This window comes from Bombus huntii, chromosome 6 (genome assembly GCF_024542735.1).
Source record: "Bombus huntii isolate Logan2020A chromosome 6, iyBomHunt1.1, whole genome shotgun sequence".
NCBI classification, from domain to species: Eukaryota; Metazoa; Arthropoda; class Insecta; order Hymenoptera; family Apidae; genus Bombus; species Bombus huntii.
The window spans coordinates 5,319,192-5,344,730 of NC_066243.1; the positions used below are offsets into that span (position 1 = coordinate 5,319,192).

General features: G+C 48.0%; 1 protein-coding gene across 1 annotated transcript; it reads left to right on the forward strand.

Moving 5' to 3' along the window:
• Positions 1-17,109: 17,109 nt before the first annotated feature.
• On the forward strand, positions 17,110-20,395 carry LOC126866750 (uncharacterized). Its single transcript, XM_050620685.1, has 3 exons — positions 17,110-17,245; positions 18,215-20,307; positions 20,390-20,395. Exons 1-3 carry the CDS (start codon positions 17,110-17,112, stop codon positions 20,393-20,395), a joined length of 2,235 nt encoding a protein of 744 aa, XP_050476642.1.
• The last annotated feature ends 5,144 nt before the right edge of the window (positions 20,396-25,539 follow it).

Consider the following 25,539-nt stretch of genomic DNA (forward strand, 5'->3'; position numbering starts at 1 on the left):
CGCGAAAGAACGCGAAGGAACGTGAAAAACGTTAGAAAGGCGCGCGCGCGCGAGCGCGCACGGCGCGTCGCGCCCCTCAGCGTACCTTAGGAGAGTCATAGTTACTCCCGCCGTTTACCCGCTGAATTTGACGTGCGCGCGCAGCGGCGTATTGCTTTTTACTCGTACGCGACCGACATAAACCATTATTCCCGACGTATTTTATCGAGGTACGTCGATTTATGCAAAGATATTCCTACCTTGTAACGATTTTTAGCGGGTTATTTCGATGGGAACATCCGGTCTCTTCGTAGCGGGGCGACAAAATTCCAAGTTCCAACCTCACGGTCATTTTGGTCCGGCGGACGAAATTTCTCAAAAAAATAAAGTGAAATCGTTACTTTCGACCAGATTACGTCGTAACATAGCGATTTCACGCAAAATTTCGATACGTTATAACGCTTTTCAGCGAGTTATTTCTACTCGAACGTTCGAACAGAGGCGGATATTTCAAAGTCCATGCGATGCAACGATACGCTCTTACGCGTTGCTCGCTCGCTCCGCTCGCTCGAAAAAAAAAATAGCCCAACCCAAAACCAATCCCTTTTGCGTTCGTTCTTCGATTTCATCGAAATCTTCGTTAGAACGCGCGGGATCGGTTTTGGGTTGGGCTAGATTAGTCCGAGCGAGCGCAGCGAGCGAGCATTTATCGCGACCTTTCTCCTCGTTTTCGTCTCTCTCGTCAAGCGGGAAAAAACGTGAATGAACGCGAATGAACGCGAATGAACGCGAATGAACGCGAATGAACGCGAATGAACGCGAAAGAACGCGAAGGAACGTGAAAAACGTTAGAAAGGCGCGCGCGCGCGAGCGCGCACGGCGCGTCGCGCCCCTCAGCGTACCTTAGGAGAGTCATAGTTACTCCCGCCGTTTACCCGCTGAATTTGACGTGCGCGCGCAGCGGCGTATTGCTTTTTACTCGTACGCGACCGACATAAACCATTATTCCCGACGTATTTTATCGAGGTACGTCGATTTATGCAAAGATATTCCTACCTTGTAACGATTTTTAGCGGGTTATTTCGATGGGAACATCCGGTCTCTTCGTAGCGGGGCGACAAAATTCCAAGTTCCAACCTCACGGTCATTTTGGTCCGGCGGACGAAATTTCTCAAAAAAATAAAGTGAAATCGTTACTTTCGACCAGATTACGTCGTAACATAGCGATTTCACGCAAAATTTCGATACGTTATAACGCTTTTCAGCGAGTTATTTCTACTCGAACGTTCGAACAGAGGCGGATATTTCAAAGTCCATGCGATGCAACGATACGCTCTTACGCGTTGCTCGCTCGCTCCGCTCGCTCGAAAAAAAAAATAGCCCAACCCAAAACCAATCCCTTTTGCGTTCGTTCTTCGATTTCATCGAAATCTTCGTTAGAACGCGCGGGATCGGTTTTGGGTTGGGCTAGATTAGTCCGAGCGAGCGCAGCGAGCGAGCATTTATCGCGACCTTTCTCCTCGTTTTCGTCTCTCTCGTCAAGCGGGAAAAAACGTGAATGAACGCGAATGAACGCGAATGAACGCGAATGAACGCGAATGAACGCGAATGAACGCGAAAGAACGCGAAGGAACGTGAAAAACGTTAGAAAGGCGCGCGCGCGCGAGCGCGCACGGCGCGTCGCGCCCCTCAGCGTACCTTAGGAGAGTCATAGTTACTCCCGCCGTTTACCCGCTGAATTTGACGTGCGCGCGCAGCGGCGTATTGCTTTTTACTCGTACGCGACCGACATAAACCATTATTCCCGACGTATTTTATCGAGGTACGTCGATTTATGCAAAGATATTCCTACCTTGTAACGATTTTTAGCGGGTTATTTCGATGGGAACATCCGGTCTCTTCGTAGCGGGGCGACAAAATTCCAAGTTCCAACCTCACGGTCATTTTGGTCCGGCGGACGAAATTTCTCAAAAAAATAAAGTGAAATCGTTACTTTCGACCAGATTACGTCGTAACATAGCGATTTCACGCAAAATTTCGATACGTTATAACGCTTTTCAGCGAGTTATTTCTACTCGAACGTTCGAACAGAGGCGGATATTTCAAAGTCCATGCGATGCAACGATACGCTCTTACGCGTTGCTCGCTCGCTCCGCTCGCTCGAAAAAAAAAATAGCCCAACCCAAAACCAATCCCTTTTGCGTTCGTTCTTCGATTTCATCGAAATCTTCGTTAGAACGCGCGGGATCGGTTTTGGGTTGGGCTAGATTAGTACGAGCGAGCGCAGCGAGCGAGCATTTATCGCGACCTTTCTCCTCGTTTTCGTCTCTCTCGTCAAGCGGGAAAAAACGTGAATGAACGCGAATGAACGCGAATGAACGCGAATGAACGCGAATGAACGCGAATGAACGCGAAAGAACGCGAAGGAACGTGAAAAACGTTAGAAAGGCGCGCGCGCGCGAGCGCGCACGGCGCGTCGCGCCCCTCAGCGTACCTTAGGAGAGTCATAGTTACTCCCGCCGTTTACCCGCTGAATTTGACGTGCGCGCGCAGCGGCGTATTGCTTTTTACTCGTACGCGACCGACATAAACCATTATTCCCGACGTATTTTATCGAGGTACGTCGATTTATGCAAAGATATTCCTACCTTGTAACGATTTTTAGCGGGTTATTTCGATGGGAACATCCGGTCTCTTCGTAGCGGGGCGACAAAATTCCAAGTTCCAACCTCACGGTCATTTTGGTCCGGCGGACGAAATTTCTCAAAAAAATAAAGTGAAATCGTTACTTTCGACCAGATTACGTCGTAACATAGCGATTTCACGCAAAATTTCGATACGTTATAACGCTTTTCAGCGAGTTATTTCTACTCGAACGTTCGAACAGAGGCGGATATTTCAAAGTCCATGCGATGCAACGATACGCTCTTACGCGTTGCTCGCTCGCTCCGCTCGCTCGAAAAAAAAAATAGCCCAACCCAAAACCAATCCCTTTTGCGTTCGTTCTTCGATTTCATCGAAATCTTCGTTAGAACGCGCGGGATCGGTTTTGGGTTGGGCTAGATTAGTCCGAGCGAGCGCAGCGAGCGAGCATTTATCGCGACCTTTCTCCTCGTTTTCGTCTCTCTCGTCAAGCGGGAAAAAACGTGAATGAACGCGAATGAACGCGAATGAACGCGAATGAACGCGAATGAACGCGAATGAACGCGAAAGAACGCGAAGGAACGTGAAAAACGTTAGAAAGGCGCGCGCGCGCGAGCGCGCACGGCGCGTCGCGCCCCTCAGCGTACCTTAGGAGAGTCATAGTTACTCCCGCCGTTTACCCGCTGAATTTGACGTGCGCGCGCAGCGGCGTATTGCTTTTTACTCGTACGCGACCGACATAAACCATTATTCCCGACGTATTTTATCGAGGTACGTCGATTTATGCAAAGATATTCCTACCTTGTAACGATTTTTAGCGGGTTATTTCGATGGGAACATCCGGTCTCTTCGTAGCGGGGCGACAAAATTCCAAGTTCCAACCTCACGGTCATTTTGGTCCGGCGGACGAAATTTCTCAAAAAAATAAAGTGAAATCGTTACTTTCGACCAGATTACGTCGTAACATAGCGATTTCACGCAAAATTTCGATACGTTATAACGCTTTTCAGCGAGTTATTTCTACTCGAACGTTCGAACAGAGGCGGATATTTCAAAGTCCATGCGATGCAACGATACGCTCTTACGCGTTGCTCGCTCGCTCCGCTCGCTCGAAAAAAAAAATAGCCCAACCCAAAACCAATCCCTTTTGCGTTCGTTCTTCGATTTCATCGAAATCTTCGTTAGAACGCGCGGGATCGGTTTTGGGTTGGGCTAGATTAGTCCGAGCGAGCGCAGCGAGCGAGCATTTATCGCGACCTTTCTCCTCGTTTTCGTCTCTCTCGTCAAGCGGGAAAAAACGTGAATGAACGCGAATGAACGCGAATGAACGCGAATGAACGCGAATGAACGCGAATGAACGCGAAAGAACGCGAAGGAACGTGAAAAACGTTAGAAAGGCGCGCGCGCGCGAGCGCGCACGGCGCGTCGCGCCCCTCAGCGTACCTTAGGAGAGTCATAGTTACTCCCGCCGTTTACCCGCTGAATTTGACGTGCGCGCGCAGCGGCGTATTGCTTTTTACTCGTACGCGACCGACATAAACCATTATTCCCGACGTATTTTATCGAGGTACGTCGATTTATGCAAAGATATTCCTACCTTGTAACGATTTTTAGCGGGTTATTTCGATGGGAACATCCGGTCTCTTCGTAGCGGGGCGACAAAATTCCAAGTTCCAACCTCACGGTCATTTTGGTCCGGCGGACGAAATTTCTCAAAAAAATAAAGTGAAATCGTTACTTTCGACCAGATTACGTCGTAACATAGCGATTTCACGCAAAATTTCGATACGTTATAACGCTTTTCAGCGAGTTATTTCTACTCGAACGTTCGAACAGAGGCGGATATTTCAAAGTCCATGCGATGCAACGATACGCTCTTACGCGTTGCTCGCTCGCTCCGCTCGCTCGAAAAAAAAAATAGCCCAACCCAAAACCAATCCCTTTTGCGTTCGTTCTTCGATTTCATCGAAATCTTCGTTAGAACGCGCGGGATCGGTTTTGGGTTGGGCTAGATTAGTCCGAGCGAGCGCAGCGAGCGAGCATTTATCGCGACCTTTCTCCTCGTTTTCGTCTCTCTCGTCAAGCGGGAAAAAACGTGAATGAACGCGAATGAACGCGAATGAACGCGAATGAACGCGAATGAACGCGAATGAACGCGAAAGAACGCGAAGGAACGTGAAAAACGTTAGAAAGGCGCGCGCGCGCGAGCGCGCACGGCGCGTCGCGCCCCTCAGCGTACCTTAGGAGAGTCATAGTTACTCCCGCCGTTTACCCGCTGAATTTGACGTGCGCGCGCAGCGGCGTATTGCTTTTTACTCGTACGCGACCGACATAAACCATTATTCCCGACGTATTTTATCGAGGTACGTCGATTTATGCAAAGATATTCCTACCTTGTAACGATTTTTAGCGGGTTATTTCGATGGGAACATCCGGTCTCTTCGTAGCGGGGCGACAAAATTCCAAGTTCCAACCTCACGGTCATTTTGGTCCGGCGGACGAAATTTCTCAAAAAAATAAAGTGAAATCGTTACTTTCGACCAGATTACGTCGTAACATAGCGATTTCACGCAAAATTTCGATACGTTATAACGCTTTTCAGCGAGTTATTTCTACTCGAACGTTCGAACAGAGGCGGATATTTCAAAGTCCATGCGATGCAACGATACGCTCTTACGCGTTGCTCGCTCGCTCCGCTCGCTCGAAAAAAAAAATAGCCCAACCCAAAACCAATCCCTTTTGCGTTCGTTCTTCGATTTCATCGAAATCTTCGTTAGAACGCGCGGGATCGGTTTTGGGTTGGGCTAGATTAGTACGAGCGAGCGCAGCGAGCGAGCATTTATCGCGACCTTTCTCCTCGTTTTCGTCTCTCTCGTCAAGCGGGAAAAAACGTGAATGAACGCGAATGAACGCGAATGAACGCGAATGAACGCGAATGAACGCGAATGAACGCGAAAGAACGCGAAGGAACGTGAAAAACGTTAGAAAGGCGCGCGCGCGCGAGCGCGCACGGCGCGTCGCGCCCCTCAGCGTACCTTAGGAGAGTCATAGTTACTCCCGCCGTTTACCCGCTGAATTTGACGTGCGCGCGCAGCGGCGTATTGCTTTTTACTCGTACGCGACCGACATAAACCATTATTCCCGACGTATTTTATCGAGGTACGTCGATTTATGCAAAGATATTCCTACCTTGTAACGATTTTTAGCGGGTTATTTCGATGGGAACATCCGGTCTCTTCGTAGCGGGGCGACAAAATTCCAAGTTCCAACCTCACGGTCATTTTGGTCCGGCGGACGAAATTTCTCAAAAAAATAAAGTGAAATCGTTACTTTCGACCAGATTACGTCGTAACATAGCGATTTCACGCAAAATTTCGATACGTTATAACGCTTTTCAGCGAGTTATTTCTACTCGAACGTTCGAACAGAGGCGGATATTTCAAAGTCCATGCGATGCAACGATACGCTCTTACGCGTTGCTCGCTCGCTCCGCTCGCTCGAAAAAAAAAATAGCCCAACCCAAAACCAATCCCTTTTGCGTTCGTTCTTCGATTTCATCGAAATCTTCGTTAGAACGCGCGGGATCGGTTTTGGGTTGGGCTAGATTAGTACGAGCGAGCGCAGCGAGCGAGCATTTATCGCGACCTTTCTCCTCGTTTTCGTCTCTCTCGTCAAGCGGGAAAAAACGTGAATGAACGCGAATGAACGCGAATGAACGCGAATGAACGCGAATGAACGCGAATGAACGCGAAAGAACGCGAAGGAACGTGAAAAACGTTAGAAAGGCGCGCGCGCGCGAGCGCGCACGGCGCGTCGCGCCCCTCAGCGTACCTTAGGAGAGTCATAGTTACTCCCGCCGTTTACCCGCTGAATTTGACGTGCGCGCGCAGCGGCGTATTGCTTTTTACTCGTACGCGACCGACATAAACCATTATTCCCGACGTATTTTATCGAGGTACGTCGATTTATGCAAAGATATTCCTACCTTGTAACGATTTTTAGCGGGTTATTTCGATGGGAACATCCGGTCTCTTCGTAGCGGGGCGACAAAATTCCAAGTTCCAACCTCACGGTCATTTTGGTCCGGCGGACGAAATTTCTCAAAAAAATAAAGTGAAATCGTTACTTTCGACCAGATTACGTCGTAACATAGCGATTTCACGCAAAATTTCGATACGTTATAACGCTTTTCAGCGAGTTATTTCTACTCGAACGTTCGAACAGAGGCGGATATTTCAAAGTCCATGCGATGCAACGATACGCTCTTACGCGTTGCTCGCTCGCTCCGCTCGCTCGAAAAAAAAAATAGCCCAACCCAAAACCAATCCCTTTTGCGTTCGTTCTTCGATTTCATCGAAATCTTCGTTAGAACGCGCGGGATCGGTTTTGGGTTGGGCTAGATTAGTCCGAGCGAGCGCAGCGAGCGAGCATTTATCGCGACCTTTCTCCTCGTTTTCGTCTCTCTCGTCAAGCGGGAAAAAACGTGAATGAACGCGAATGAACGCGAATGAACGCGAAGGAACGTGAAAAACGTTAGAAAGGCGCGCGCGCGCGAGCGCGCACGGCGCGTCGCGCCCCTCAGCGTACCTTAGGAGAGTCATAGTTACTCCCGCCGTTTACCCGCTGAATTTGACGTGCGCGCGCAGCGGCGTATTGCTTTTTACTCGTACGCGACCGACATAAACCATTATTCCCGACGTATTTTATCGAGGTACGTCGATTTATGCAAAGATATTCCTACCTTGTAACGATTTTTAGCGGGTTATTTCGATGGGAACATCCGGTCTCTTCGTAGCGGGGCGACAAAATTCCAAGTTCCAACCTCACGGTCATTTTGGTCCGGCGGACGAAATTTCTCAAAAAAATAAAGTGAAATCGTTACTTTCGACCAGATTACGTCGTAACATAGCGATTTCACGCAAAATTTCGATACGTTATAACGCTTTTCAGCGAGTTATTTCTACTCGAACGTTCGAACAGAGGCGGATATTTCAAAGTCCATGCGATGCAACGATACGCTCTTACGCGTTGCTCGCTCGCTCCGCTCGCTCGAAAAAAAAAATAGCCCAACCCAAAACCAATCCCTTTTGCGTTCGTTCTTCGATTTCATCGAAATCTTCGTTAGAACGCGCGGGATCGGTTTTGGGTTGGGCTAGATTAGTCCGAGCGAGCGCAGCGAGCGAGCATTTATCGCGACCTTTCTCCTCGTTTTCGTCTCTCTCGTCAAGCGGGAAAAAACGTGAATGAACGCGAATGAACGCGAATGAACGCGAATGAACGCGAATGAACGCGAATGAACGCGAAAGAACGCGAAGGAACCTAAAAAACGTTAGAAAGGCGCGACCGACATAAACCATTATTCCCGACGTATTTTATCGAGGTACGTCGATTTATGCAAAGATATTCCTACCTTGTAACGATTTTTAGCGGGTTATTTCGATGGGAACATCCGGTCTCTTCGTAGCGGGGCGACAAAATTCCAAGTTCCAACCTCACGGTCATTTTGGTCCGGCGGACGAAATTTCTCAAAAAAATAAAGTGAAATCGTTACTTTCGACCAGATTACGTCGTAACATAGCGATTTCACGCAAAATTTCGATACGTTATAACGCTTTTCAGCGAGTTATTTCTACTCGAACGTTCGAACAGAGGCGGATATTTCAAAGTCCATGCGATGCAACGATACGCTCTTACGCGTTGCTCGCTCGCTCCGCTCGCTCGAAAAAAAAAATAGCCCAACCCAAAACCAATCCCTTTTGCGTTCGTTCTTCGATTTCATCGAAATCTTCGTTAGAACGCGCGGGATCGGTTTTGGGTTGGGCTAGATTAGTACGAGCGAGCGCAGCGAGCGAGCATTTATCGCGACCTTTCTCCTCGTTTTCGTCTCTCTCGTCAAGCGGGAAAAAACGTGAATGAACGCGAATGAACGCGAATGAACGCGAATGAACGCGAATGAACGCGAATGAACGCGAAAGAACGCGAAGGAACGTGAAAAACGTTAGAAAGGCGCGCGCGCGCGAGCGCGCACGGCGCGTCGCGCCCCTCAGCGTACCTTAGGAGAGTCATAGTTACTCCCGCCGTTTACCCGCTGAATTTGACGTGCGCGCGCAGCGGCGTATTGCTTTTTACTCGTACGCGACCGACATAAACCATTATTCCCGACGTATTTTATCGAGGTACGTCGATTTATGCAAAGATATTCCTACCTTGTAACGATTTTTAGCGGGTTATTTCGATGGGAACATCCGGTCTCTTCGTAGCGGGGCGACAAAATTCCAAGTTCCAACCTCACGGTCATTTTGGTCCGGCGGACGAAATTTCTCAAAAAAATAAAGTGAAATCGTTACTTTCGACCAGATTACGTCGTAACATAGCGATTTCACGCAAAATTTCGATACGTTATAACGCTTTTCAGCGAGTTATTTCTACTCGAACGTTCGAACAGAGGCGGATATTTCAAAGTCCATGCGATGCAACGATACGCTCTTACGCGTTGCTCGCTCGCTCCGCTCGCTCGAAAAAAAAAATAGCCCAACCCAAAACCAATCCCTTTTGCGTTCGTTCTTCGATTTCATCGAAATCTTCGTTAGAACGCGCGGGATCGGTTTTGGGTTGGGCTAGATTAGTACGAGCGAGCGCAGCGAGCGAGCATTTATCGCGACCTTTCTCCTCGTTTTCGTCTCTCTCGTCAAGCGGGAAAAAACGTGAATGAACGCGAATGAACGCGAATGAACGCGAATGAACGCGAATGAACGCGAATGAACGCGAAAGAACGCGAAGGAACGTGAAAAACGTTAGAAAGGCGCGCGCGCGCGAGCGCGCACGGCGCGTCGCGCCCCTCAGCGTACCTTAGGAGAGTCATAGTTACTCCCGCCGTTTACCCGCTGAATTTGACGTGCGCGCGCAGCGGCGTATTGCTTTTTACTCGTACGCGACCGACATAAACCATTATTCCCGACGTATTTTATCGAGGTACGTCGATTTATGCAAAGATATTCCTACCTTGTAACGATTTTTAGCGGGTTATTTCGATGGGAACATCCGGTCTCTTCGTAGCGGGGCGACAAAATTCCAAGTTCCAACCTCACGGTCATTTTGGTCCGGCGGACGAAATTTCTCAAAAAAATAAAGTGAAATCGTTACTTTCGACCAGATTACGTCGTAACATAGCGATTTCACGCAAAATTTCGATACGTTATAACGCTTTTCAGCGAGTTATTTCTACTCGAACGTTCGAACAGAGGCGGATATTTCAAAGTCCATGCGATGCAACGATACGCTCTTACGCGTTGCTCGCTCGCTCCGCTCGCTCGAAAAAAAAAATAGCCCAACCCAAAACCAATCCCTTTTGCGTTCGTTCTTCGATTTCATCGAAATCTTCGTTAGAACGCGCGGGATCGGTTTTGGGTTGGGCTAGATTAGTACGAGCGAGCGCAGCGAGCGAGCATTTATCGCGACCTTTCTCCTCGTTTTCGTCTCTCTCGTCAAGCGGGAAAAAACGTGAATGAACGCGAATGAACGCGAATGAACGCGAATGAACGCGAATGAACGCGAATGAACGCGAAAGAACGCGAAGGAACGTGAAAAACGTTAGAAAGGCGCGCGCGCGCGAGCGCGCACGGCGCGTCGCGCCCCTCAGCGTACCTTAGGAGAGTCATAGTTACTCCCGCCGTTTACCCGCTGAATTTGACGTGCGCGCGCAGCGGCGTATTGCTTTTTACTCGTACGCGACCGACATAAACCATTATTCCCGACGTATTTTATCGAGGTACGTCGATTTATGCAAAGATATTCCTACCTTGTAACGATTTTTAGCGGGTTATTTCGATGGGAACATCCGGTCTCTTCGTAGCGGGGCGACAAAATTCCAAGTTCCAACCTCACGGTCATTTTGGTCCGGCGGACGAAATTTCTCAAAAAAATAAAGTGAAATCGTTACTTTCGACCAGATTACGTCGTAACATAGCGATTTCACGCAAAATTTCGATACGTTATAACGCTTTTCAGCGAGTTATTTCTACTCGAACGTTCGAACAGAGGCGGATATTTCAAAGTCCATGCGATGCAACGATACGCTCTTACGCGTTGCTCGCTCGCTCCGCTCGCTCGAAAAAAAAAATAGCCCAACCCAAAACCAATCCCTTTTGCGTTCGTTCTTCGATTTCATCGAAATCTTCGTTAGAACGCGCGGGATCGGTTTTGGGTTGGGCTAGATTAGTCCGAGCGAGCGCAGCGAGCGAGCATTTATCGCGACCTTTCTCCTCGTTTTCGTCTCTCTCGTCAAGCGGGAAAAAACGTGAATGAACGCGAATGAACGCGAATGAACGCGAATGAACGCGAATGAACGCGAATGAACGCGAAAGAACGCGAAGGAACGTGAAAAACGTTAGAAAGGCGCGCGCGCGCGAGCGCGCACGGCGCGTCGCGCCCCTCAGCGTACCTTAGGAGAGTCATAGTTACTCCCGCCGTTTACCCGCTGAATTTGACGTGCGCGCGCAGCGGCGTATTGCTTTTTACTCGTACGCGACCGACATAAACCATTATTCCCGACGTATTTTATCGAGGTACGTCGATTTATGCAAAGATATTCCTACCTTGTAACGATTTTTAGCGGGTTATTTCGATGGGAACATCCGGTCTCTTCGTAGCGGGGCGACAAAATTCCAAGTTCCAACCTCACGGTCATTTTGGTCCGGCGGACGAAATTTCTCAAAAAAATAAAGTGAAATCGTTACTTTCGACCAGATTACGTCGTAACATAGCGATTTCACGCAAAATTTCGATACGTTATAACGCTTTTCAGCGAGTTATTTCTACTCGAACGTTCGAACAGAGGCGGATATTTCAAAGTCCATGCGATGCAACGATACGCTCTTACGCGTTGCTCGCTCGCTCCGCTCGCTCGAAAAAAAAAATAGCCCAACCCAAAACCAATCCCTTTTGCGTTCGTTCTTCGATTTCATCGAAATCTTCGTTAGAACGCGCGGGATCGGTTTTGGGTTGGGCTAGATTAGTCCGAGCGAGCGCAGCGAGCGAGCATTTATCGCGACCTTTCTCCTCGTTTTCGTCTCTCTCGTCAAGCGGGAAAAAACGTGAATGAACGCGAATGAACGCGAATGAACGCGAATGAACGCGAATGAACGCGAATGAACGCGAAAGAACGCGAAGGAACCTAAAAAACGTTAGAAAGGCGCGACCGACATAAACCATTATTCCCGACGTATTTTATCGAGGTACGTCGATTTATGCAAAGATATTCCTACCTTGTAACGATTTTTAGCGGGTTATTTCGATGGGAACATCCGGTCTCTTCGTAGCGGGGCGACAAAATTCCAAGTTCCAACCTCACGGTCATTTTGGTCCGGCGGACGAAATTTCTCAAAAAAATAAAGTGAAATCGTTACTTTCGACCAGATTACGTCGTAACATAGCGATTTCACGCAAAATTTCGATACGTTATAACGCTTTTCAGCGAGTTATTTCTACTCGAACGTTCGAACAGAGGCGGATATTTCAAAGTCCATGCGATGCAACGATACGCTCTTACGCGTTGCTCGCTCGCTCCGCTCGCTCGAAAAAAAAAATAGCCCAACCCAAAACCAATCCCTTTTGCGTTCGTTCTTCGATTTCATCGAAATCTTCGTTAGAACGCGCGGGATCGGTTTTGGGTTGGGCTAGATTAGTACGAGCGAGCGCAGCGAGCGAGCATTTATCGCGACCTTTCTCCTCGTTTTCGTCTCTCTCGTCAAGCGGGAAAAAACGTGAATGAACGCGAATGAACGCGAATGAACGCGAATGAACGCGAATGAACGCGAATGAACGCGAAAGAACGCGAAGGAACGTGAAAAACGTTAGAAAGGCGCGCGCGCGCGAGCGCGCACGGCGCGTCGCGCCCCTCAGCGTACCTTAGGAGAGTCATAGTTACTCCCGCCGTTTACCCGCTGAATTTGACGTGCGCGCGCAGCGGCGTATTGCTTTTTACTCGTACGCGACCGACATAAACCATTATTCCCGACGTATTTTATCGAGGTACGTCGATTTATGCAAAGATATTCCTACCTTGTAACGATTTTTAGCGGGTTATTTCGATGGGAACATCCGGTCTCTTCGTAGCGGGGCGACAAAATTCCAAGTTCCAACCTCACGGTCATTTTGGTCCGGCGGACGAAATTTCTCAAAAAAATAAAGTGAAATCGTTACTTTCGACCAGATTACGTCGTAACATAGCGATTTCACGCAAAATTTCGATACGTTATAACGCTTTTCAGCGAGTTATTTCTACTCGAACGTTCGAACAGAGGCGGATATTTCAAAGTCCATGCGATGCAACGATACGCTCTTACGCGTTGCTCGCTCGCTCCGCTCGCTCGAAAAAAAAAATAGCCCAACCCAAAACCAATCCCTTTTGCGTTCGTTCTTCGATTTCATCGAAATCTTCGTTAGAACGCGCGGGATCGGTTTTGGGTTGGGCTAGATTAGTCCGAGCGAGCGCAGCGAGCGAGCATTTATCGCGACCTTTCTCCTCGTTTTCGTCTCTCTCGTCAAGCGGGAAAAAACGTGAATGAACGCGAATGAACGCGAATGAACGCGAATGAACGCGAATGAACGCGAATGAACGCGAAAGAACGCGAAGGAACGTGAAAAACGTTAGAAAGGCGCGCGCGCGCGAGCGCGCACGGCGCGTCGCGCCCCTCAGCGTACCTTAGGAGAGTCATAGTTACTCCCGCCGTTTACCCGCTGAATTTGACGTGCGCGCGCAGCGGCGTATTGCTTTTTACTCGTACGCGACCGACATAAACCATTATTCCCGACGTATTTTATCGAGGTACGTCGATTTATGCAAAGATATTCCTACCTTGTAACGATTTTTAGCGGGTTATTTCGATGGGAACATCCGGTCTCTTCGTAGCGGGGCGACAAAATTCCAAGTTCCAACCTCACGGTCATTTTGGTCCGGCGGACGAAATTTCTCAAAAAAATAAAGTGAAATCGTTACTTTCGACCAGATTACGTCGTAACATAGCGATTTCACGCAAAATTTCGATACGTTATAACGCTTTTCAGCGAGTTATTTCTACTCGAACGTTCGAACAGAGGCGGATATTTCAAAGTCCATGCGATGCAACGATACGCTCTTACGCGTTGCTCGCTCGCTCCGCTCGCTCGAAAAAAAAAATAGCCCAACCCAAAACCAATCCCTTTTGCGTTCGTTCTTCGATTTCATCGAAATCTTCGTTAGAACGCGCGGGATCGGTTTTGGGTTGGGCTAGATTAGTCCGAGCGAGCGCAGCGAGCGAGCATTTATCGCGACCTTTCTCCTCGTTTTCGTCTCTCTCGTCAAGCGGGAAAAAACGTGAATGAACGCGAATGAACGCGAATGAACGCGAATGAACGCGAATGAACGCGAATGAACGCGAAAGAACGCGAAGGAACCTAAAAAACGTTAGAAAGGCGCGACCGACATAAACCATTATTCCCGACGTATTTTATCGAGGTACGTCGATTTATGCAAAGATATTCCTACCTTGTAACGATTTTTAGCGGGTTATTTCGATGGGAACATCCGGTCTTTTCGTAGCGGGGCGACTAAATTCCAAGTTCCAACCTCACGGTCATTTTGGTCCGGCGGACGAAATTTCTCAAAAAAATAAAGTGAAATCGTTACTTTCGACCAGATTACGTCGTAACATAGCGATTTCACGCAAAATTTCGATACATTATAACGCTTTTCAGCGAGTTATTTCTACTCGAACGTTCGAACAGAGGCGGATATTTCAAAGTCCATGCGATGCAACGATACGCTCTTACGCGTTGCTCGCTCGCTCCGCTCGCTCGAAAAAAAAAATAGCCCAACCCAAAACCAATCCCTTTTGCGTTCGTTCTTCGATTTCATCGAAATCTTCGTTAGAACGCGCGGGATCGGTTTTGGGTTGGGCTAGATTAGTCCGAGCGAGCGCAGCGAGCGAGCATTTATCGCGACCTTTCTCCTCGTTTTCGTCTCTCTCGTCAAGCGGGAAAAAACGTGAATGAAGGCGAATGAACGCGAATGAACGCGAATGAACGCGAATGAACGCGAAAGAACGCGAAGGAACCTAAAAAACGTTAGTGTTACGCCATGCGGCTTGCCATAGATTATATTCTTAACTGTCGGTCGCGGCACTATAATGTCGCAGACGGATCGTCGCGGCTGCCCGGCAAAACAAACATTGTAGTGGCAAGCGCATGGTTCATTAAGCAGGGCGACCTCCAGAAACGTCGATTCGTGGCCGTTATTTTATCTGGCGTAAAAGAATGTGGCGTGATCCGAAGGTAGTGGGGGTCGCCTTCCAGAAAAAATCAGAACATTTCGAGAAGCCAAACAGTCAACACACATCTTATATCGCGCATTACGTAGTCACATTTTCTTTTTGTTGTTCCATTTATATCTTTCTAGTTAATAAGTTGTTGCAATAAACATTAATTTAGTTGTGTTAATTTTGTGAAATTTCATTAAACTACCCTTATTATCATAATCGAAATAAGGGAATCGATCAGTTCGTGGCGTCGATTGTTTAATCGTAACGAGAACTTACAACTCTCGTTGACGTGATATCTCGCGATCGCGTCTCTCCGCGAATGATCGAAACATTTTGGTCCTTCGAGCCGGATTACGTGCCAGTGAAGAGTGCACTTACCAGTGACCACACAGTGCCACGTGACTTTATCAAAACCAGCAGCGGAAGCAGGAGCATCCACTACAGCGAAACCAGTGACGTCAGGCGCGTCATCTTCGAAGAAGCACATCCCATTGGCAAGGGAACGCAACCACGCAGCCTTCCGTCGCAGCTGGACAATCATCAACGCAACGAATTTCACAACTTAACATACACGCGACCTCACGCCGCACGACAGTAAGGTAAGCTCGTTCCTTATTTCGACTATCTCCTATCCTCGGCAACGATGACGAGCGAAGACCAACTCATCTCCCTGCGTCGAAGACGAGGCTACTGTAGCGGCCGATTCACGTATCTATCGAATCGACTGGACGAGTACGAGCAATCTGAGAGTCAGCAAAATTCCTTATTAAAGAATTACGAGAAACAACTGACCGAAGTTGCGAGTCAATTCGAAGCGATTCAACTCGAATTAGAAGTATTGGACGAGGGGGAACAAGCGCGCGGCTTCGAAATAAGGGATCAGTACGTCGCGGTAGACACAAGGCTACAAAATCTTCTGAGGAACGCGCAAACAGCTTCGCCGTCGACATCCATAAACCCTCCAACCTGTGCATCATCCGCAAGTTCAAATCCGATATCCATTAAATTACCAGATCTTCGGCTCCCCACCTTTGACGGAAGCTTAGAAAAATGGAACACGTTTTATGATACTTTTTCCTCCACTATCGATAAAAATCCTAGTCTCACTGACATACAGAAATTCCATTACCTGCAGTCCGCCCTGCAAGGAGAAGCAGCCGATTGTTTAAACGCGTTACCCCTTAGTAATGTAAACTACAGTCAGGCTATAGCCGTTCTCAAGGAAAGTTTCGAATGTCCACGATACACAGCTTTCAGTCACTGCATGGCAATAATTGATTATCCAAGGATAACCAAGGAGTCTCCAACGGAATTAAGGCGCTTAGTCCACACATTTAAACAACATATATATGCATTGAACAAATTAGGAGAGTCCTACCCCGATACGAGTGCTATGCTCAACAGCCTCATCCTCTCGAAAATACCACTAAGTATCCAAAAGCAATGGGAAATGACGCTGCCCAATAACGAGGTACCTCCGTACATTCATTTATTAAACTTCCTAGAGAGATTAGCACGAAGCTCCAGACCGATCACCACGGTCAGACAAACAAGAGAATCACCGGAACAAACTACTCCGGTCCGTCAACGCGCATCACGAGGGCATGCACTTACGGCGACACAGGTTACTCCAACATGCCCCACCTGTCAAGGACCACACCCCATTTGGAGATGTGACACCTTCAAAACCAAATCCCTTCGCGAACGCATTCGGGAGGTCAAAAGAGCATCACTATGCCTCAACTGCCTCGGGAAAGGGCACACAACGAAGCATTGTTTCGCAGGATCATGTCGCATATGCGGAGAACGACATCATACAATGCTGCATAGGACAAAACGCCATTCAGGGTCTCGTTCCAGCACGTCCAGCCCGAAATCTTCCTCATCAAATAGCCGATCCACAACACCTTCTTTGCCACCCTACGTATCACCCACTCGCCGCAAAAAGCACACAACAGACCACAGATCGGAAACACCACGAACAGCCGCGTCTCCAAGTCCACCGCCCAGTGACAGACGAACACACAACCAATGACGCCGACGATCGACGACTCCGTTGACGACCGAACATACCAGACCAATAGCATCCGAATTACTGTCCAATGATCTAGTCATCACAGCGCAGATTAATATTTTGAATGATAAACAGCAACCAATCCGTTGTCGAGCGTTGCTCGACACCGGATCCAGCATGAACTTCATTACCGAGGAATTAGCAAAATCGTTAAAGATAAGGCAAAAAAAATGTTCGGTCCCGATCGGAGCTCTAGACACCTTGACAACGACCTCTAAGCGACACATCACGGCCACGATCACTTCCACTGACGGTACATACACGCGGACATTAACGTTCCTTATCATTCCAACCATATCAACCTTAATTCCCAGCGAACCCATCGATCGTTCGACACTTGAGATACCAAAAAATCTCAAATTGGCCGATCCACGATTTCATTTACCAGCTCCGATAGATGTACTACTAAGCTCAGGTTCAACACTCGCGTCGATGTGTGTGGGACAAGTCAACCTCACGCAGCCAGACGAGCCTGGACTGCGTCTGCAAAAGACGCGATTCGGATGGGTAATCGGGGGGAGTCCAACTTCCCAAACCGCTACAAACATATTTCACACATCCACGACGACTTTACAAGCAGACCTCGCGCGGTTTTGGGAAATCGATGAAGGACCCTCAATTAAACATATCTCAGAGGCAGATCGACGATGCGAAGAACACTTCCAAGCCCACACCCGACGCACCAGCGAAGGACGATACATCGTCGCTCTACCTTTCAACGATCAGCTTCAGTCACTCGGATCCTCTAAAGCGCTGGCGAGTAAACGACTCGCCTCACTCAATCGCCGATTCCAGCACGACAAACGCTTCGAATCAGAATATCGAACGGTAATACAGGAATACCTGGCGTTGGGACACATGACGAAGGTCAATGACAACCACTCCGACGACAACGGATACTATTTACCCCATCATGGCGTGACCAAAGCATCGAGTCAAACCACCAAACTCCGTGTAGTTTTCGACGGATCGGCACCAAGCACTACCGGAACCTCCTTAAACGATACACTTCACACAGGACCCAAGTTACAGGAAGATTTATTTTATATATTAATTAGATTCCGCGCTCATCAATACGTACTCACCGGCGACATCGAGAAAATGTATCGGCAATTCCTCGTACGACCAGAGGATCGGAAATATCAAAGGATATTATGGCGCAGCGCGAGTGGAGAAACAGAAACATATGAGCTTAACACTGTAACGTTCGGTTTATCCGCAGCCCCGTATCTAGCTATTCGGTGCCTCAAGCAACTGGCAGAGGACGAAGGACATCGATTTCCACGTGCAGCACAGGTACTGCAGCGGGATTTCTACGTCGACGACGCTCTCACCGGAGCTGAAACGAAGGACGAAGCCCTCACGCTCAGAACAGAACTCACCAATTTACTTCAACTGGCCGGCTTAAACATACGAAAATGGGCGTCAAACGATAAGGACTTATTACACGGACTTTCCTTAGAAGAAACAAATCACCAACATTTTTTGGGCGACTCGCAAACCTTGAAGACGCTGGGAGTGTTTTGGAATTCATCCGACGACTCTATTCTTTACTCGGTCGAAGTCAAACCCACGCCCTCTCGAGTCACGAAACGAATCATCAGCTCGGAGATTGCAAAAATTTACGATCCGCTCGGTCTGCTCGCACCGGTGATTGTTCGGGCCAAGATGCTACTTCAACGAATATGGTCGTCGAAAATCGATTGGGATGAATCACTTCCGATCGAGTTACATACAGAGTGGGAAAGGTACTATGCCCAATTACCCTTATTAAACAACGTCAGGTTCCCACGCAAGGCAATAATCGAGTCCGCAATGGAAATTGAACTGCATGGTTTCTGCGATGCCAGCGAAAAGGCTTACGGAGCCTGTGTTTATCTTCGAACCCTTAACACCAACGGCCGTGTTTGGACCCAGCTTTTAACCGCAAAATCGAAAGTCGCCCCACTCAAGTGCCAGACCATTCCTCGGCTCGAGCTGAGCGGAGCACTCCTTCTTACGTCCCTGATGTCAACCGTACAACAAGCCCTATCACACAAAATTACTCGAACTATCTATTGGACCGATTCCACTATCGTCCTCCATTGGCTCAATACATCACCTCACACCCTTAAAACATTCGTCGCTAACAGAGTCTCCGAAATTCAAACAAAAACCAGCATCCGCGATTGGCGCCACGTTCCTACCGACGACAACCCCGCGGACTTGATATCACGCGGCCAAACACCCGAAGAGTTTCTGCGCCCAACCATCTGGCAGCACGGTCCTGCATGGCTCTACCAGTCGGAAGGCTATTGGCCGACATGGGCGCTAACACCGCAAATTGAAGTACCGGAGCAGAAGGGGGCGATTTGTCTGTCCGCAAACCCCGCCGATTACAGTTTGTTGCAAAGATATTCATCCTGGCCCAAGTTGATACGAATCATAGCTCGTTGCCTCCGTTGGAAACAGAAAAGGAACCGAGCGGCACCCCTAACCGTTACTGAATTACGCATAACGCACAATAAACTGATAAAATTGTTGCAAAACATCCATTTCTCCGAGGAAATTCGTACACTCCAAAAAGATCGGAACGCGGCGATAAAGGGTAAGCTCACGCGACTCAATCCGTTCATAGACAAGGAAGGAATATTGCGAGTCGGGGGTCGACTCAGTCATTCGTCGATGACCTTCGCCCAGAAACATCCCATAGTATTACCTAAGTCATCCGTTACAACACGCATCATAGACCACGAGCACAAGATCCACATGCATTCCGGAACGCAGGCTACGTTATACGCAGTAAGACAAAGATACTGGCCCGTTGACGGTCGAAGTCAAGTATGGCGGGCGATCAAAGGCTGCGTCCGCTGCTGCCGCGCTCAACCACCGCCGGTAGAATACGTGATGGGTAATCTGCCGGAGGCGCGAGTAACGGAATCTCGCCCATTTACAAACGTCGGCGTCGATTACTGCGGGCCGTTCCACATCAAGGAAAAACGAGATCGTAACCGTCGTCAGATAAAAGTATACGTAGCCATTTTCGTATGCCTAGCAATTAAAGCGGTACACATCGAGCTCGTTGACGATCTCACTAGCGAAGCCTTCATCGCCGCTCTTCGCCGATTTATCGCTCGACGAGGGTATTGCTCCACCATCCATTCTGATAACGGCACCAACTTCAGAGGAGCAAGCAACGAATTACGAGAGCTTCACGATTTATTACAATCGGACGATCACAAGGAAAAAGTGACCGCATTTTTAGCCGACAAACAAATCGAATGGCACTTCATTCCCCCTCATTCGCCGCATTTCGGTGGGCTATGGGAAGCAGCGGTGAAGTCATTTAAACGCCACCTCAGGCGTGTAGCCGGCAACGAGATACTCACCTCTGAACAATTGAATACTCTTATCATAGAAATAGAAGCAGTCCTCAATTCCCGCCCGCTAACTCCTATCTCCACCGATCCAAATGATCTCCTAGTCCTCACTCCCGGACATTTTCTCATTGGCGATTCACTAATGTGCTTACGTGATCGAGATTTCAGAGACATTCCATCGAACCGACTCTCCAGATGGCAGCATATCCAACAGCTTAAACAGCATTTTTGGAACCGCTGGCATAAGGAGTATTTGAACGAGCTAACCAACCGCAATAAGTGGAGCAAGGGTGGACACGGCATCCAAAAAGGCACAATCGTCATCCTCAGAGAGGACAACGTTCCCTCCATGCATTGGCCTCTGGGCCGAGTTATCAAGGTTCATCCAGGCGCCGATGGTGTCATCCGGACAGCTACAGTTCAGACGGCAAAGAGCGTTTTGGATCGGGCCGTCAAAAGGCTTGTCCCACTGCCAATTCAACCCGATCTCGAGAAACCCGAACAACTAGCCACCGAGACGAACTAAGATGGGAACTTCAACCACATCTCGCTAATTTGATCGGTACCCTCTCAACGGGGGGAGGATGTTACGCCATGCGGCTTGCCATAGATTATATTCTTAACTGTCGGTCGCGGCACTATAATGTCGCAGACGGATCGTCGCGGCTGCCCGGCAAAACAAACATTGTAGTGGCAAGCGCATGGTTCATTAAGCAGGGCGACCTCCAGAAACGTCGATTCGTGGCCGTTATTTTATCTGGCGTAAAAGAATGTGGCGTGATCCGAAGGTAGTGGGGGTCGCCTTCCAGAAAAAATCAGAACATTTCGAGAAGCCAAACAGTCAACACACATCTTATATCGCGCATTACGTAGTCACATTTTCTTTTTGTTGTTCCATTTATATCTTTCTAGTTAATAAGTTGTTGCAATAAACATTAATTTAGTTGTGTTAATTTTGTGAAATTTCATTAAACTACCCTTATTATCATAATCGAAATAAGGGAATCGATCAGTTCGTGGCGTCGATTGTTTAATCGTAACGAGAACTTACAACTCTCGTTGACGTGATATCTCGCGATCGCGTCTCTCCGCGAATGATCGAAACAGTTAGAAAGGCGCGACCGACATAAACGATTATTCCCGACGTATTTTATCGAGGTACGTCGATTTATGCAAAGATATTCCTACCTTGTAACGATTTTTAGCGGGTTATTTCGATGGGAACATCCGGTCTCTTCGTAGCGGGGCGACTAAATTCCAAGTTCCAACCTCACGGTCATTTTGGTCCGGCGGACGAAATTTCTCAAAAAAATAAAGTGAAATCGTTACTTTCGACCAGATTACGTCGTAACATAGCGATTTCACGCAAAATTTCGATACATTATAACGCTTTTCAGCGAGTTATTTCTACTCGAACGTTCGAACAGAGGCGGATATTTCAAAGTCCATGCGATGCAACGATACGCTCTTACGCGTTGCTCGCTCGCTCCGCTCGCTCGAAAAAAAATAGCCCAACCCAAAACCAATCCCTTTTGCGTTCGTTCTTCGATTTCATCGAAATCTTCGTTAGAACGCGCGGGATCGGTTTTGGGTTGGGCTAGAATAGTCCGAGCGAGCGCAGCGAGCGAGCATTTATCGCGACCTTTCTCCTCGTTTTCGTCTCTCTCGTCAAGCGGGAAAAAACGTGAATGAACGCGAATGAACGCGAATGAACGCGAATGAACGCGAATGAACGCGAATGAACGCGAAAGAACGCGAAGGAACCTAAAAAACGTTAGAAAGGCGCGACCGACATAAACCATTATTCCCGACGTATTTTATCGAGGTACGTCGATTTATGCAAAGATATTCCTACCTTGTAACGATTTTTAGCGGGTTATTTCGATGGGAACATCCGGTCTTTTCGTAGCGGGGCGACTAAATTCCAAGTTCCAACCTCACGGTCATTTTGGTCCGGCGGACGAAATTTCTCAAAAAAATAAAGTGAAATCGTTACTTTCGACCAGATTACGTCGTAACATAGCGATTTCACGCAAAATTTCGATACATTATAACGCTTTTCAGCGAGTTATTTCTACTCGAACGTTCGAACAGAGGCGGATATTTCAAAGTCCATGCGATGCAACGATACGCTCTTACGCGTTGCTCGCTTGCTCCGCTCGCTCGAAAAAAAATAGCCCAACCCAAAGCCAATCCCTTTTGCGTTCGTTCTTCGATTTCATCGAAATCTTCGATAGAACGCGCGGGATCGGTTTTGGGTTGGGCTAGATTAGTCCGAGCGAGCGCAGCGAGCGAGCATTTATCGCGACCTTTCTCCTCGTTTTCGTCTCTCTCGTCAAGCGGGAAAAAACGTGAATGAAGGCGAATGAACGCGAATGAACGCGAATGAACGCGAATGAACGCGAAAGAACGCGAAGGAACCTAAAAAACGTTAGAAAGGCGCGACCGACATAAACGATTATTCCCGACGTATTTTATCGAGGTACGTCGATTTATGCAAAGATATTCCTACCTTGTAACGATTTTTAGCGGGTTATTTCGATGGGAACATCCGGTCTCTTCGTAGCGGGGCGACTAAATTCCAAGTTCCAACCTCACGGTCATTTTGGTCCGGCGGACGAAATTTCTCAAAAAAATAAAGTGAAATCGTTACTTTCGACCAGATTACGTCGTAACATAGCGATTTCACGCAAAATTTCGATACATTATAACGCTTTTCAGCGAGTTATTTCTACTCGAACGTTCGAACAGAGGCGGATATTTCAAAGTCCATGCGATGCAACGATACGCTCTTACGCGTTGCTCGCTCGCTCCGCTCGCTCGAAAAAAAATAGCCCAACCCAAAACCAATCCCTTTTGCGTTCGTTCTTCGATTTCATCGAAATCTTCGTTAGAACGCGCGGGATCGGTTTTGGGTTGGGCTAGATTAGTCCGAGCGAGCGCAGCGAGCGAGCATTTATCGCGACCTTTCTCCTCGTTTTCGTCTCTCTCGTCAAGCGGGAAAAAACGTGAATGAAGGCGAATGAACGCGAATGAACGCGAATGAACGCGAATGAACGCGAAAGAACGCGAAGGAACCTAAAAAACGTTAGAAAGGCGCGACCGACATAAACGATTATTCCCGACGTATTTTATCGAGGTACGTCGATTTATGCAAAGATATTCCTACCTTGTAACGATTTTTAGCGGGTTATTTCGATGGGAACATCCGGTCTCTTCGTAGCGGGGCGACTAAATTCCAAGTTCCAACCTCACGGTCATTTTGGTCCGGCGGACGAAATTTCTCAAAAAAATAAAGTGAAATCGTTACTTTCGACCAGATTACGTCGTAACATAGCGATTTCACGCAAAATTTCGATACATTATAACGCTTTTCAGCGAGTTATTTCTACTCGAACGTTCGAACAGAGGCGGATATTTCAAAGTCCATGCGATGCAACGATACGCTCTTACGCGTTGCTCGCTCGCTCCGCTCGCTCGAAAAAAAATAGCCCAACCCAAAACCAATCCCTTTTGCGTTCGTTCTTCGATTTCATCGAAATCTTCGTTAGAACGCGCGGGATCGGTTTTGGGTTGGGCTGGATTAGTCCGAGCGAGCGCAGCGAGCGAGCATTTATCGCGACCTTTCTCCTCGTTTTCGTCTCTGTCGTCAAGCGGGAAAAAACGTGAATGAAGGCGAATGAACGCGAATGAACGCGAATGAACGCGAATGAACGCGAAAGAACGCGAAGGAACCTAAAAAACGTTAGAAAGGCGCGACCGACATAAACCATTATTCCCGACGTATTTTATCGAGGTACGTCGATTTATGCAAAGATATTCCTACCTTGTAACGATTTTTAGCGGGTTATTTCGATGGGAACATCCGGTCTCTTCGTAGCGGGGCGACTAAATTCCAAGTTCCAACCTCACGGTCATTTTGGTCCGGCGGACGAAATTTCTCAAAAAAATAAAGTGAAATCGTTACTTTCGACCAGATTACGTCGTAACATAGCGATTTCACGCAAAATTTCGATACATTATAACGCTTTTCAGCGAGTTATTTCTACTCGAACGTTCGAACAGAGGCGGATATTTCAAAGTCCATACGATACAACGATACGCTCTTACGCGTTGCTCGCTCGCTCCGCTCGCTCGAAAAAAAATAGCCCAACCCAAAACCAATCCCTTTTGCGTTCGTTCTTCGATTTCATCGAAATCTTCGTTAGAACGCGCGGGATCGGTTTTGGGTTGGGCTAGATTAGTCCGAGCGAGCGCAGCGAGCGAGCATTTATCGCGACCTTTCTCCTCGTTTTCGTCTCTCTCGTCAAGCGGGAAAAAACGTGAATGAAGGCGAATGAACGCGAATGAACGCGAATGAACGCGAATGAACGCGAAAGAACGCGAAGGAACCTAAAAAACGTTAGAAAGGCGCGACCGACATAAACGATTATTCCCGACGTATTTTATCGAGGTACGTCGATTTATGCAAAGATATTCCTACCTTGTAACGATTTTCAGCGGGTTATTTCGATGGGAACATCCGGTCTCTTCGTAGCGGGGCGACAAAATTCCAAGTTCCAACCTCACGGTCATTTTGGTCCGGCGGACGAAATTTCTCAAAAAAATAAAGTGAAATCGTTACTTTCGACCAGATTACGTCGTAACATAGCGATTTCACGCAAAATTTCGATACATTATAACGCTTTTCAGCGAGTTATTTCTACTCGAACGTTCGAACAGAGGCGGATATTTCAAAGTCCATACGATACAACGATACGCTCTTACGCGTTGCTCGCTCGCTCCGCTCGCTCGAAAAAAAATAGCCCAACCCAAAACCAATCCCTTTTGCGTTCGTTCTTCGATTTCATCGAAATCTTCGTTAGAACGCGCGGGATCGGTTTTGGGTTGGGCTAGATTAGTCCGAGCGAGCGCAGCGAGCGAGCATTTATCGCGACCTTTCTCCTCGTTTTCGTCTCTCTCGTCAAGCGGGAAAAAACGTGAATGAAGGCGAATGAACGCGAATGAACGCGAAAGACCGCGAAGGAACCTAAAAAACGTTAGAAAGGCGCGACCGACATAAACCATTATTCCCGACGTATTTTATCGAGGTACGTCGATTTATGCAAAGATATTCCTACCTTGTAACGATTTTTAGCGGGTTATTTCGATGGGAACATCCGGTCTCTTCGTAGCGGGGCGACTAAAT

Bases quoted from the DNA above. Each gene is read 5' to 3' on its own strand.
- LOC126866750 (XM_050620685.1), top strand. From the start codon at position 17,110: ATGAACTTCATTACCGAGGAATTAGCAAAATCGTTAAAGATAAGGCAA. The intron at 17,246-18,214 runs GTACATACACGC...GTTTATCCGCAG, and splicing joins CACGATCACTTCCACTGACG to CCCCGTATCTAGCTATTCGG.